Source organism: Lissotriton vulgaris, chromosome 4_1 (genome assembly GCF_964263255.1).
Source record: "Lissotriton vulgaris chromosome 4_1, aLisVul1.2, whole genome shotgun sequence".
In the NCBI taxonomy this organism is placed as follows: domain Eukaryota; kingdom Metazoa; phylum Chordata; class Amphibia; order Caudata; family Salamandridae; genus Lissotriton; species Lissotriton vulgaris.
The window spans coordinates 991,805,641-991,818,615 of record NC_141691.1 but is presented as its reverse complement, the minus strand read 5'-3'; the positions used below and the strand labels follow the sequence as shown (position 1 = coordinate 991,818,615).

Below are 12,975 nucleotides of genomic sequence, written 5' to 3'. Positions count from 1 at the left end.
GAGGTAATTTCAGTGGTGGATATTAGTCTGTTACTTGGGGTGAGAAGGATAGCAGAGGGATACTAGGGGAATAAAGATTTGCATTCATATAGCACTTGTTACCCCTGATGGGTGTTGAAGCGCTTTTTTGGTGAGTAGCACGCCACTCCGGAACCCATAAAAGATTAGTGTTGAAAATGAGTATAGTATAAATATGAAGTAATTTGAGTAGTAGATATGTTATTCAGTTATTTGGGCAGTATATTAGTATAGTTGAATATGGAATATGGAATTTGAGAAGTGAACATGTTAGTCTGTTAATTTTTATTGAAAAGAATAGTGGAGGGATAAAAGAGTGAAGGATTTTTTTTAAGGTCTTAGCAGTAGGAAGAGGCTTTTGGATGAGTAAAAAGGAGTTTTGAAGGGAAGGAGTCAGAGGGGAGAGTTTAGAAAGGTTTGTTTTAGGGGATCGGTGTAGTAAAAAGAGGTGTCAGATGATGCAAGGAGGGGCATGGTGATCAATCAGGTCATGATATTGCAGAGTAACCCGCTGCTCTTCGAAAACAAGGGTCAGCAATCTGAGGGATAGCCCCGGGCGCCACAAGCTCTACCTATGCCTCTGCTTTGATGGGTGGTGATGTTTTTGGCTTAAAAGCACAAAAACTTCCTTGTGAATCTGGTAGCAATTAATATGTCAAGATAACCCTGGTGAATAATGTTACTCCAGGTGAGTTAGGAAATGTGTCTAGCGACAGTTTTGGCTCATCATAAAGTAGTGCGGAGTGTTATTGTGCCTGCAGCAAAGAAGGTGTACCCTGTAGCATGATAGCATCAGAATGTGAGGGAACTACGAGTAGCACTATAAACAATGGAAACACGTACGTCAGAGAAAGGCTATTGAGAGATTAGGTGCACTATTGGAGCGTGGTAGTGATGAAATTTAGGAAGGCGGATATGGGGAGGAGAGCGCCAGCACCAGCTCTCGCCTGGCCCTCGCAGGGAGTCTTGTTCGGGTCTAGTAATTTGCGTTGAGCCCCTAATTTCAGGAACTAGTCCGTGCGCAAGGAGGCGTGGCCTATTCTCCAGCGTAAGTAGGTGAAAGGCATCTGATGTGAAGTTTGGAGGGGCGTTTCCAGGAGGCGGTGATGTCATGGCCGCAGCTGTAGACATAGAAGAGGTCCTGTGTCTTGACACCCCGGAATTAGTCAGTGCTTACTGTACGAGAGCATGGAGTATGCCCGGGAGTGTGCGAGCGCCCTATCCCCCCGAACCTTGCTCAGGTGAGCCGCATATTGAGATAGCGGCGGAGCGACTGGCTTATGCAATATTGGAGGAAACAAGGGTTGACCGTAACATTGTGGGTTTGCCACTGTTTACTCTCTACCGCCGTTTGTTTATGTATGCCTCAGAGTGTGGCAACAACCACAATGATCTTCTTAGAAGGGAGAATATTACAAAGATATATATGTTTTACGTTATCTGCCGAATTGATCTCGGAACCCATTTGTAACGCCTCTATTTTTTGGGGCTTATTTATTATATTGCAGGGAGGTCTGGGGTAACTAGTCTCTCTAGGTAGTCCTGGTGCAATTGAGGTAGTTTTATAAATATTTCGTCTACTAGATGATATAATAGTGGAGGGTTCTGCGGTGTAAAATCTTGTAGGACAAGGTTTTTGTATGTGTGACTGTATCCTGGTCTAATTATGTTTTAATGGGCAAATGCATCAGCACCACGATTGTGTGACGTCATGGGCAGGTGTGACTAGGGTGATGAACTGGCATGGGTGCAAATTCAGGACAGCGAGTGTAAAAATTCAGGACAAAGGGTCAAAATTCAGGACAAAAGTTAAGTTTTACAGACACATCAGAGGAGGTTGCGCAATAGTATATAAGTAAGTAAATAGACAACCACTAAAGTACAAGTAAAAATAAGTTTATATTAGGTTGAGACAATTGTGCACTTCATGGTTTGTCAGTATGCGCGCAGCTTTAAGCAAATGTGCAGGTCTTTTTGAGTTAACAAAACTGCCCCACCTTTCCAGCTGCTGATGCTCGGTCTGGCCAGTCTGGCCTTGCTACCACCCTCCAATGGCGCCCTCATCTTTACATAGACCCTCTATCATGTGTATTTAATTTCTTCTATAGTGCTACTTATCCCAAGTATGTGGGGCAGAGTGGGGGAGTGCGTTACAACACACACATATTTTATAAGAGACAATCTCTCAATAAATGTGAAGGTCCATGTATAGGAAATATTGCTTAAGATAATGGGACTTACAATGTGTAATCATACTTTCATCCATCATGCAGTCTTTCACCATTAATTCTGTCCTTCCATCTGTGTGCCCATCCATGTCCATATTCAACCATTTACAAACCTATCCATCATGTATCCTTCCGTCCATCATTTCACACATCCATCCCTCAATCCACACTTTTACTCATCCATTATCCATCCTTCAACCCTTTCACCCTATCCATCCGGGCACTCATCCATCCACTCTTCCACCCATCCATCCATTCAGTAATCCATCGAGCCATTTACCTATCCAGCCATCCTTTCACTTACTCATTCATCCATCCAGTCACTCATCCTTCCACCCATTTACCCATTCAGTTATCTATTTATGCATCCTCCTTTCTCTTTCAATTCCCCTTTCACTTAGCCATCCATCCTTCCGTCCACCCACCTATCTACTCATCCACTCATGAATCCATCGAACCGATCATTCATCCATTCTTTCACTCATCCATCCATCCTTTCATCCATCCACCCTTACACTCCTTTACTCATCTATCTATCCTTTTGTCCATCTACCCTCCCTTTCACTCACTCATCCCGCCTTACATCCACCCTTTCACTCTTCCGTCCATCCATTCACCCTTTCACTTATCAATTCATCAATACACCCTTTCACTTATCAATTCATCCATCATTTCACTCATCCATCCACCCATTCACTCGCCCATCACCCACCATTTCACTCATCCATCCATCATTTCACTCATCTATCCAGCCACCCATCCACCTATCCCTTCACTCACTTACTCACTCACCTTTTCACATTAATTATGAGATCCATCTAGAACTCCGCCCTCGCTGTAGTTCTTAAAGAAAGGGGTGCGGCAGGGTTCACTATGCCCCTGCACATAGGCAATCTGAACAAGCATTTGCAATGCAATAGGTCTCGCATTAGGAAAGTTTGAGTTATTTGTCTTTTACATGACAAATTTGTTATTTATGTGTTTTTTAAAAATGTTTTTTGAAATTAATAGCTTTGTCATTTACAATGCAAATACTTTTATTTTTTGACAATGTGACACCTATAGCATTTTCAATGCAACAAGTTTTGTATTTACGTGACTTAGAAGTATTGATTTTACAAATAACAATGTTTTTTTAAAATAATTAATACTTCAATAAAAATTATTGTAATTTATAATGGCAATAGCTTAAACTTTTGTAATTAACTTTTGTTTAGATTATGTTCAGTGTATTTTATTGTGACTAAAATATAAGAACAGAAGGGAAATATATATTTTTTGTGACATTTGTAATAAAGCTTGAAACATTGAGAGAACATATTTGAACCAGTTGTTGTTTAAAGTTTGCACAGATTGATACTGTGGTGGCGCTGAGTGATGTTGTTATGGCGACAAGTGATGCTGTGTGTGACATTCAGTGATGCTGTGGTGATGCATAGTGATGTTGTGGTGCCCCTGAATGATGCTGTGGTGGCCCTGAGTGATGCTGTTGTTGTGCGATAGAGTGAGGGCGATAGATAGCTAGAGTGAGGGCGATAGATAGCTAGAGTGAGGGCGATAGATAGCTAGAGTGAGGGCGATAGATAGCTAGAGTGAGGGCGATAGATAGCTAGAGTGAGGGCGATAGATAGCTAGAGTGAGGGCGATAGATAGCTAGAGTGAGGGCGATAGATAGCTAGAGTGAGGGCGATAGATAGATAGAGTGAGGGCGATAGTTCTATAGAGTGAGGGCGATAGTTCTATAGAGTGAGGGCGATAGTTCTATAGAGTGAGGGCGATAGATGGAGTGAGGGCGATAGAGTGAGGGCGATAGATGTGTGTGGTTGTGTGTGTGTGTGGTTGTATGTGTGTTGTTGTATGTGTGTGTGTGGTTGTATGTGTGTGTGCGGTTACAGAAGGGAGTGGTGGCGGATAGAGTGGTGGCGGATAGAGTGGTGGCGGATAGAGTGGTGGAGTGTTGGTGGAAGAAGCCTGTACTGTGTGTGAGAGAGTGTGTGTGTGTGTGTGTGAGAGAGAGTGTGTGAGAGAGTGTGTGTGTGAGAGAGTGTGTGTGTGTGTGAGAGAGTGTGTGTGTGAGAGAGTGTGTGTGTGAGAGAGTGTGTGTGAGAGAGTGTGTGTGTGAGAGAGTGTGTGTGTGAGAGTGTGTGTGTGAGAGTGTGTGTGTGTGAGAGAGTGTGTGTGTGAGAGAGTGTGTGTGTGAGAGAGTGTGTGTGTGAGAGAGTGTGTGTGTGAGAGAGTGTGTGTGTGAGAGAGTGTGTGTGTGTGTGAGAGAGTGTGTGAGAGTGTGTGTGTGTGAGAGAGTGTGTGTGTGTGAGAGAGTGTGTGTGTGAGAGAGTGTGTGTGTGAGAGAGTGTGTGTGTGAGAGAGTGTGTGTGTGAGACAGTGTGTGTGTGTGAGAGAGTGAGAGAGTGTGAGAGAGTGTGTGTGTGAGAGAGTGTGTGTGTGTGTGTGTGTGTGTGTGTGAGAGAGTGTGTGTGTGTGAGAGAGTGTGTGTGTGTGAGAGAGAGTGTGTGTGAGAGCGAGAGAGTGTGATTGGCCAGTGGCTTGGGGCAGATCTCTTACGGTGTTAGGCTGATGTTAATGAGGTGAAATCATTGCCACGCAGTGTTTACAAACTGTTAAGTAGTACTGCTTCAAAGTGTGCTTAATATGCCGCATAGTTTGCCTCTTCTTGCCTCATAATTTAGTCAAACCTGACACATGATTTGGTTCTCTCTTCCACATAATTCCTCTGGCCCTAATTATAACCCAGAGCTTAAAGTGCCGAAGGTGAGATATCATTGCTTTGATAACTGTTTTTTAAACTAATTACATGATTTTATAAAACCAACACCAAAGGTTTTGCTTACAAATTGTCTTCCCTGGAGAGTCATTGTCACTGTCAGAATGCAGGGCAAACAGTATCAGAGCATGGGAGAATAAAGTAAAATATGAAATTTTATAATTAGGGGTCAAATGCTGAAAAAACCAAACAGAAAAGGCAAGCTATACTACAATTCGGATTAACGTTAAAGAGCCGCCTAATAGTGAGAAAGAAACTCACAGGAAATTGATTATTTGTGCTGTTTGAGATTAAAGTGAAATGTGCTGCCTTTTTTTGTTTTCTTTTAAGCAAGAATGTTGCTTTAAAAAAAAACTGGTTATTTCGTTGGGAGTTTGGTGGTGAATTGTTAACCCGAGAATGCATCTATCCACAGAGGTTACTATTGCATGACAGTAGAGGCACAGACAAGCTTTCGGCATTGCTGTGGGCGGGGGAGCAGAGCCTTTGATGTCTGATGCAAGGCACAAATGGTGGTGTGCGAGCGGCTTGCTTTCAAGTCGGATGGGGGAGGCGGGGGAGCGAGCGAGTGGGAGGGAGCGAGCATATGGGGTGTGAGTGAGAAGTGAGGCCAAGCGCGCGCTGGCGAAGCTTCGCGCTTGAATGCCACACATGCATTGGGGAGAATCTGCAATCCAAACCCTCTTGGTAGGATTTGCTGGTAGCCCTCTATATGTCTCGACAGCAATGCTGCGCATTGGCAGGTCGAGACCTAAAAAGTAGAAGCCATGAGTCATGCATGTTTCACAGTGCCTGGACGTGGGGCGACTGTGACATGGTGTTGTTTACAGAGAATTAAGTGGGATAAAAAAAACTAGGGGGGTCTCTCCAAAAGGGTGTTTGATGTAATAAAATGCGTGACTTAAAACACATGAGCTAAAAATCTGTGCTTAATATAATGTGCCGCCCGACTTGTATTTTTGTTGCTTCTATCATTGCATCCCAATATATAATACAACAAGTGGCGTTACTCCTAGAACAAGTGACGTTACACTTAAAACAAGCTAGAACTATTGGCTTTGTCAATGGTTGTTAGTTGTATAAAATAGAAAAGCAGCAACCATGGCTGCTATACTATAACTATAATCCTTTCCTTTGAACTTCTTTCATCGCCTTCCTTTGGTTAACTGGATTCTCACCTAACAGCAGAATGGGCTTTTTTGCACTTCCATGTGACAGAATGCCCTGCCCTGGACCGAGGCTGGAGGAGACCACCACATGCTATGCCAGCCCAGACTGACCCATTGTCATTCTGTATGTGGCATTCGCCAACACACAGAATGACAATGGGCGGGGTGGGGCTGCTCTTGTGCTCTGAGGAGTGCGAGGCGGCCCCACCAATGAGCTGAGGCCTTTTGCAGAGGAGTAGCTCTATTCCCTGAAAGGCCCAATATTATGGACAAAAGGTGTCCGTAAAAGGGATCCTCACGTACAATGGACGTGAGGTCCAATTTACAGACTGTCCATGAAATTTACGGAAGGTTGGTCACCCTAGGTGGGACCGGCTGTGCACGGTATTTGCCTGGAGGTGCTGGTTATGTGGTGTGACCTTTTGGCTCTGCCATCTTATTCGTTTGTGGCACGCACCCAGTTTCCCCAGCCTCCTAAAACCGATGCGTTGGGCATTCAGCCGAGCTCAGATCGTTCTGGTCATACAAATTTGTTTTTCGATCATGCCTTTCTCCAATTGCAGTGACACTAAAACCCACCCCACACGCCCTTCACCTGTGTGCAGAATACTATGGAGCAGTTTGTGACCTATGTCATGTGCCCTGTCTCGTACCATTAATACATCAGCGCATTACCATTGGCCTTTAGCGTGGCTCTTATTCATACCTCGATGTATATAGTTTATCTGAACTTCAAGTTAAGGTACCACCAATTCTATTATGCAAGAGTGCCTTTATAATATTAATATTTAGATGGCTTCTTCCCTTTCTTTTATCCTTCACCAAATCACTGGTTTCTTCATTAAGTCCCCTCTATATTTCAAAGTTCACATCATGAAAAAGGCAACTTATGCTTGATTGCAACTTTCATTACTGAAAAATAACAAACCCTGCCTCCCTTCTTTGTACATCAGAGGCACAGCCTATGTTCTTGTTCTGTCTCAAATTGAAAGAGGTAGCACTCTGATTTCTAGCGTCACTGATCGCCTCTTTTTCCACGCAGTGGTTCTATTATTCTCTAACCAAAAAATGTTTAAGCATATCCCACTTGAAAATTTATAAACTACCAGGCCTCTTAACTGAATGTGTCTTGTGGTACTCGCACAATAAGAAGTAAATCCATTGTTCGATTAGTAATCCCAACAAACATTTGGAATGCAATAGGTTTCGAATTTGCGAGAGTTTAAGCAGTTAGCATTGTAAATGACAATGGCCTTTATGTTTTAAAAACCAAAACATATATGGCCTTGTCATATACAATGCCAATAGCTCAAACTCACGTAAATGCGAGACCTATTGCATTGCCCATATGTATGTGCCACCCAAAACGAAAAATCTTTTTCAGAGTGGGGAATCATTTGATGGCTTGAAACAGAGGGAAGATACTTTTAAACTGTAGTTTTTTTTATATTCAGCATAGGACACAGTAAGTGGTGTGGCCTAATGGCTAGGGCGGTCGACCTCGGAGCCGGCAAACCAGGTTCGTGTCTCAGCACGGACACTGAACATTCTGTGATTCTGTCATAAATATGAGGAGGTCTGGTGTCATCACAGGGGCCTCCATACTCAAGAGTGAGTAGTAAGCGCTGGTGAAAAGCTCGGACAGTCCCGGGGGCACGCGCTCAGCCCCAAAGACCAAGCAGTCTCGGGTGGACGTCTTACTCCATGGCCAGTACTAGCTTTCCTATTACGGAAGAGCCTGGGCAGAGAAACCGGGCGTTCGCACTCAGGGGAGCTTTCATATTACAAAGGGGGCATGCAGCAGAGCCCGGACCTGCCCTTTCGGTGACCCCCACGGTGCAGCAGCAGAGTCAGTACTTGGAAGTTTGAACGGGGGCCCCTTGGGGTTCCATTACACCGGGGGTTGCGGGTTCAAATGCTTGAAAGCTGTTGCCGGCTGCGGCGGGTACCAGTATAGACGGTCACCAACTGGCACTTAATTAGCCGCGGGATGACACCGCATCAGACTGTCCTGACAATTGCGGGCGGTTATGAGGCGACAAATTCCTCGTTATCTGCTGCGTCACTTTAACAACCTGACAGCAGGAAAAATACTAGCGGATTAAAGCGCCGAGAGAGATTACAGACAGTACATTAAACTCCTGTGCGCCGCATGCCATCTGCACGACGGCGTGCCCCGGCTCCGGGAGGGGCCCGCCTGTTATCAAGCCTTGGCGCACGCAAGACTCTCGCGGCGCTGCCCCAGAGGTTACCCAGACCTTGTTATGTTTCCTTATCATCTGTTTCCCTTTAAATCTCCACGCCGAGGTGTCAGGATCCCGGGACGGGCTGCTGAGGACTCTGCCGGTGCCTGCCAGGGGGTGCACTCACTGACTTATTCTCTTCAATAATAAATCGCTTTTATCTCCAGCACTTGTTTTAAGAGGGATCGCCTTCTGGAAACCGGAGACGAGGCTGGGATCTTAAGGAGAGTTAAAAGGCATCACTGCAAATTAGGACAAATTCTGACACCTGAGCGGTGCCTGTCGCATGGGACAAAACCCGGAGAAGTAATATAAAGCAATCAGCCTTTATTATGCTCGTCAGCTGCCAAAGCAGACTCCTGCATGAACGTCTCATCCTCTTCCCCGAATCCACGCACCTCCAGCATTCCAGGAACATACCATTGTTCCAAGCGGGGGGGGACGCAGCGGAAAGAGAAGGGAGGGAGGGGAGGGGAAGGGTATATAAATAAACATTGCTTAATGCATGACACATCTCTCCTTCAATAAAGTGTGACTTTAAAATCCTTGAATGAATTTCCAAAAAGGGACCCTTGAGGGAGAAAACAAGTCAGGTACCGGGCCGGCAGCCAATCACAGCGCGGCCCGGGGAATGACGTCACGGGGGTGTCCCGGCTGGCAGATTCGGGGGCGTGTTTTTCGCCCTCTCCCCTTCCCATTGGCTGGAAGGTAAAATTCCAGCCAATGGGAAGAGGAGAGGGCGGGACTTAAAAAAAGACATGGAAACGCCCCTGAATCGCGTTTTCACGGGGAAAGCGTGAATGACAGCCACTCTCTTCCAATGGCTAGCCTCCATTTATGGAGCTAGCCAATGGAAGAAGGGGCGGATTCAAGTCCCCCATACTGTAAACAAAAGCTTTCGCCTGGGCGGAGCACTGCTTCGCAGTGCTCCGGCCAGGTCGAAACCTAAAAACCTGCTGAGAACACACGCTTTAACTAGCCTGTTTGGCATGTGGTCCAAGACTCTAGAACAAACTGCAGTTACATCTCAGATTTTCTCCCTCACTGGTGGCCTCAGGAACTCAAAACCCACCTCTATCCTACCTTTCTACATTTTTTCTAGATGTTAGACCTTCCCTTCTTTCTTCATCCCTTTGATATTTGGTGCCTCCTTCAGCATGTTGAGGGGTGCCAGACAGTACCCTGTTCTCTATCTTCAAAACCTCTTGCGCATAATTTTCCTTCTTGTGCAGCAGCGAATAGGATCAAAATATCGTCATACGGTCTTCAACTGTGTACTCTATCCCATTTCCACACGTCCCACCTGGGTATATATTTCGGTCATATTTGATGGGAACAGAATACCTTTCTTGATAGCACTGTATGCCCTTGAGTAATTTTTTCATAACTTTCACCATGTCCATCAAGACTCATTTGGAGGCATGTTTACAAATAAACTTCTCATCTTACAATGGAGTTGCTAGTATGTCAGGTGACATTTCTGCAAACGTGAACAGAGTATCAGATGTTATTAAGCATCCACTGTCAATTATTGTTTTACCTCGTCGTGAAGCAGCTAATCCATTGAACAAGCTTTGTGTCTCCTACTAGAATGGATCTGTACTTGACTTTACAGGTAACTTAAAAGACACTGCTGGAATCAGTGACTCCATCAACTTGAGATATATAAAACGCAGGCTTATCAACTTTAATGGCCTATCAATATTCTACTTCTTGGTCACAGTCCTTCTTGAAATCTACTTCAATGTGAGGATAATAAGATTCAGTGTAGCAGGCCTAGAGATATTCTTCTTTTACCATGTGATTATTATTTGTGGTCTGCTGGTAGTGTGTCCTCTGTATATGCAAGAACGTTCTGTGTTGCCTCAGATTCTATGCATTTGGACGTGCCCTGTCCCCTTTGCAATACTTTCAGATTTTCTGCTGTGGTAATAGACGTAGACCTAGTTGAATTAAATTGTTATGTACAAACCTTATAGCTAGCATGAAGTCTGGTGGTATTATTTTTGATAAGTGGGTCATAGCAAAGAGCATCAGTCCGGGGTGCCCTTTGTCAATGTTACTGTTTACCTTGATGGTTAAGATAAGAGAGCTGTTACTGGCCTGGCGCATAAAAACTGGTAATGTAGTGCATACACTGTTGCTGTACTCCAATGATAATATTGTGTACGTAAATTGTCCTGATAGATCGTCACTTGTATTGTTTCAGGAGTTGCGAAGGATTGGTGAATAGAGAATCGAGATTTTGTTAAAGTTTCAAATACCTAATCGGGTACAAATCGGAATATTGCTCAAGCGTTCCATACCTATAAATTCTCCAACCACCATTTGAACTCTTTGCACTCCCTGCCTCAACATCTGTTTGTCTCCATACCACGGGCCTCCTGACAATCCAGACCTATTGAGATGCTGCAATGCCATATAATTTAAAGGCCCTGGAAAAATCGCCTGAATTGATGAGGACTGAAGCCCAATCATTATTGCCAATCCTCTCAGTCCTACTTCTTCCTTCTTTAATAAACTTCTCACCCCCCTTTTTATCGAACATATTTTCCTCTCTGGTAACAGAAGCGGAACTTTTACTGTGTCCACTACAAAGCACACAAAATTCACTCTCTGAGATGGAGTCAAATGTGACTTCTCTAGATTTATTACAAAACCTAACTATTTCAATAAAGATTTCATTATACAAAACTGAGACTTTTGTACCTCTGCATCTTGATTCATTATCAATATATCGTCCAAGCAAATAATCAATCTCATACCTTTTTCTCTCAGAAATCCAACTACTAGCCTCAAGACCTTTGAGAAACAACAAGGAGCAGATGATAGAACAAATAAGACCTGAATTCGTACAACTGCTCTTTCTATCTGAATAGAAGACAACCCTTGACTCTCCTGAGCAATTGGAACAGAAAATATGCATCCTTCAGATCCTTCTTCACCATCCAATCCAAATCTAACAAAATGTCCCTCAACAGATATTTACCTTCCAGTTTGATATGCCTGTGTGTTACAAAGTAATTTAGTTCTCGTAAAATGATTATGGGTCTCCAATTTCTGTCCTTTTTCTCCACTAAAAAAATGGGGAACTGACCAACCAGTTCTTCCCCAACTTCCCGTGTCACTCCTTTCTGTAGCATCTCTTTTATTTCCTCTGCTACATTATCCTTTAGATTGTCCTTTAAATATAACTGCCTTGGCTCTCTTCAATGGCCTGTGGGTCGCTCGTTATCTTCTCAGGTTCTTGAATAAAGAATCTCAATCTCCCTCCTATGTTTCTCTTGATAGAACGTATACTATTCCTCGTACTCGCCTTGTCCCGAAAAGATTCCCTGTACTCTTCCTCATGCCAATCTGTGTCTGCCTCCTTTTCCTCTTTGGGGGGAAAAACCCTTCCAGAGTTCTGATTTCCCTGAACGTTCCTCTAGCCCAGAGGTCTTCCAAAGTTTTTGCTCCAAGCGCCTCTAAGCAAAATGTTTTGAAGCTTGGTCCCTCCAAAACTTTATGACAACGATTGGCAAGGAAGCAGGAGCGGCAGGGCTGAGCTCATGGGTTGGGGCTTATGACATCCTTTCAGGAGTACTTTTTAGGGCTCGCCTTTCCTATTCCGTAGGAATAGGAAAAGAGCCCTAATGCAGCCAACCCATACTTCAGGCCAAGCAAGGGCTCTCCAAAGGATTTTGGGAAGTGCACGCCTCGTGCACGAGCTTGCCTGAGCCTTCTGCCTATCAGCCTGCCAATTCTCCTCTCCTAATTATTCACTTCACTCTGGCTCTTCAAAGGCTCTGCTACCCCCCCCCTGCACTTCCCGGCCGCTTGCCTTCTGTCCCTTAATCTCCCCGTGACTCCCCCCTCACCTCTCCCACCCCACTGCTTTAGGCCCCCACCATTTGCTCAGGACATTGCTTGTTTGTCTTGGCTCGAACAAGTGAGTCAGAGTAAGAAGTACTCTTCCATACATTGCAAGCGATATCAGCCTAGATTACAGTAAGGTGGGGATCTGACAACACCCTGAAACACATCATCAAGGAAAGACACCCCCTAACTCTAAGTTAGCCCCTAATTTTTACACATGTACATCTGGGAATGTTTTTCTGAGTCATTGTCATTCATCTCTGACTTTCGGTTGTGATTTTATAATTTCATTCATTAAAATAATTTTCATTCCAATTTCTTCAGTATTTTACAACAGTGTGTAGGATAAAAGGCATCTTAATTTACTTTTTTTTTGTGTTACCTTTGTTATTCCTTAATTATTGATATGTACTATCAGTTTGATTTTAATCTTTTTTCCAGAGGTTATTTTTATCAAGTATTACACATAGATCTTGAGATTTTTTTCTTCTTTTTGTCTTCTATGCTGATTTTTTTATCGGAATGTCTTGTCTGTGTAGACTATGCAACTACTTGCAAGAGTGAATCTGAGAATGACAGTGTGTAACTGGAGTATGGCTGTGGAGGATATGAGAACACCGGCTCTGCGACTGCGCATGTGCTCATCTGCACTATTTGATTTCACAAAGCAATTACTC

General features: G+C 44.0%; 1 protein-coding gene across 2 annotated transcripts in view; it reads left to right on the top strand.

The window, feature by feature from the left end:
• The first annotated feature begins 1,131 nt into the window (after positions 1-1,131).
• Positions 1,132-12,975, top strand: part of CIDEA (cell death inducing DFFA like effector a) — a 231,761-nt gene continuing 219,917 nt past the window's right edge. The window contains exon 1 of one of the 2 annotated variants that reach the window (XM_086965252.1): positions 1,132-1,259. In XM_086965252.1, the coding sequence (XP_086821378.1) occupies positions 1,207-1,259 (53 nt within the window). In that variant the 5' untranslated portion in view covers positions 1,132-1,206. Of the gene's footprint in view, positions 1,337-12,975 lie in introns of both variants that reach the window. The other variant, XM_086965253.1, reaches the window with a different exon arrangement.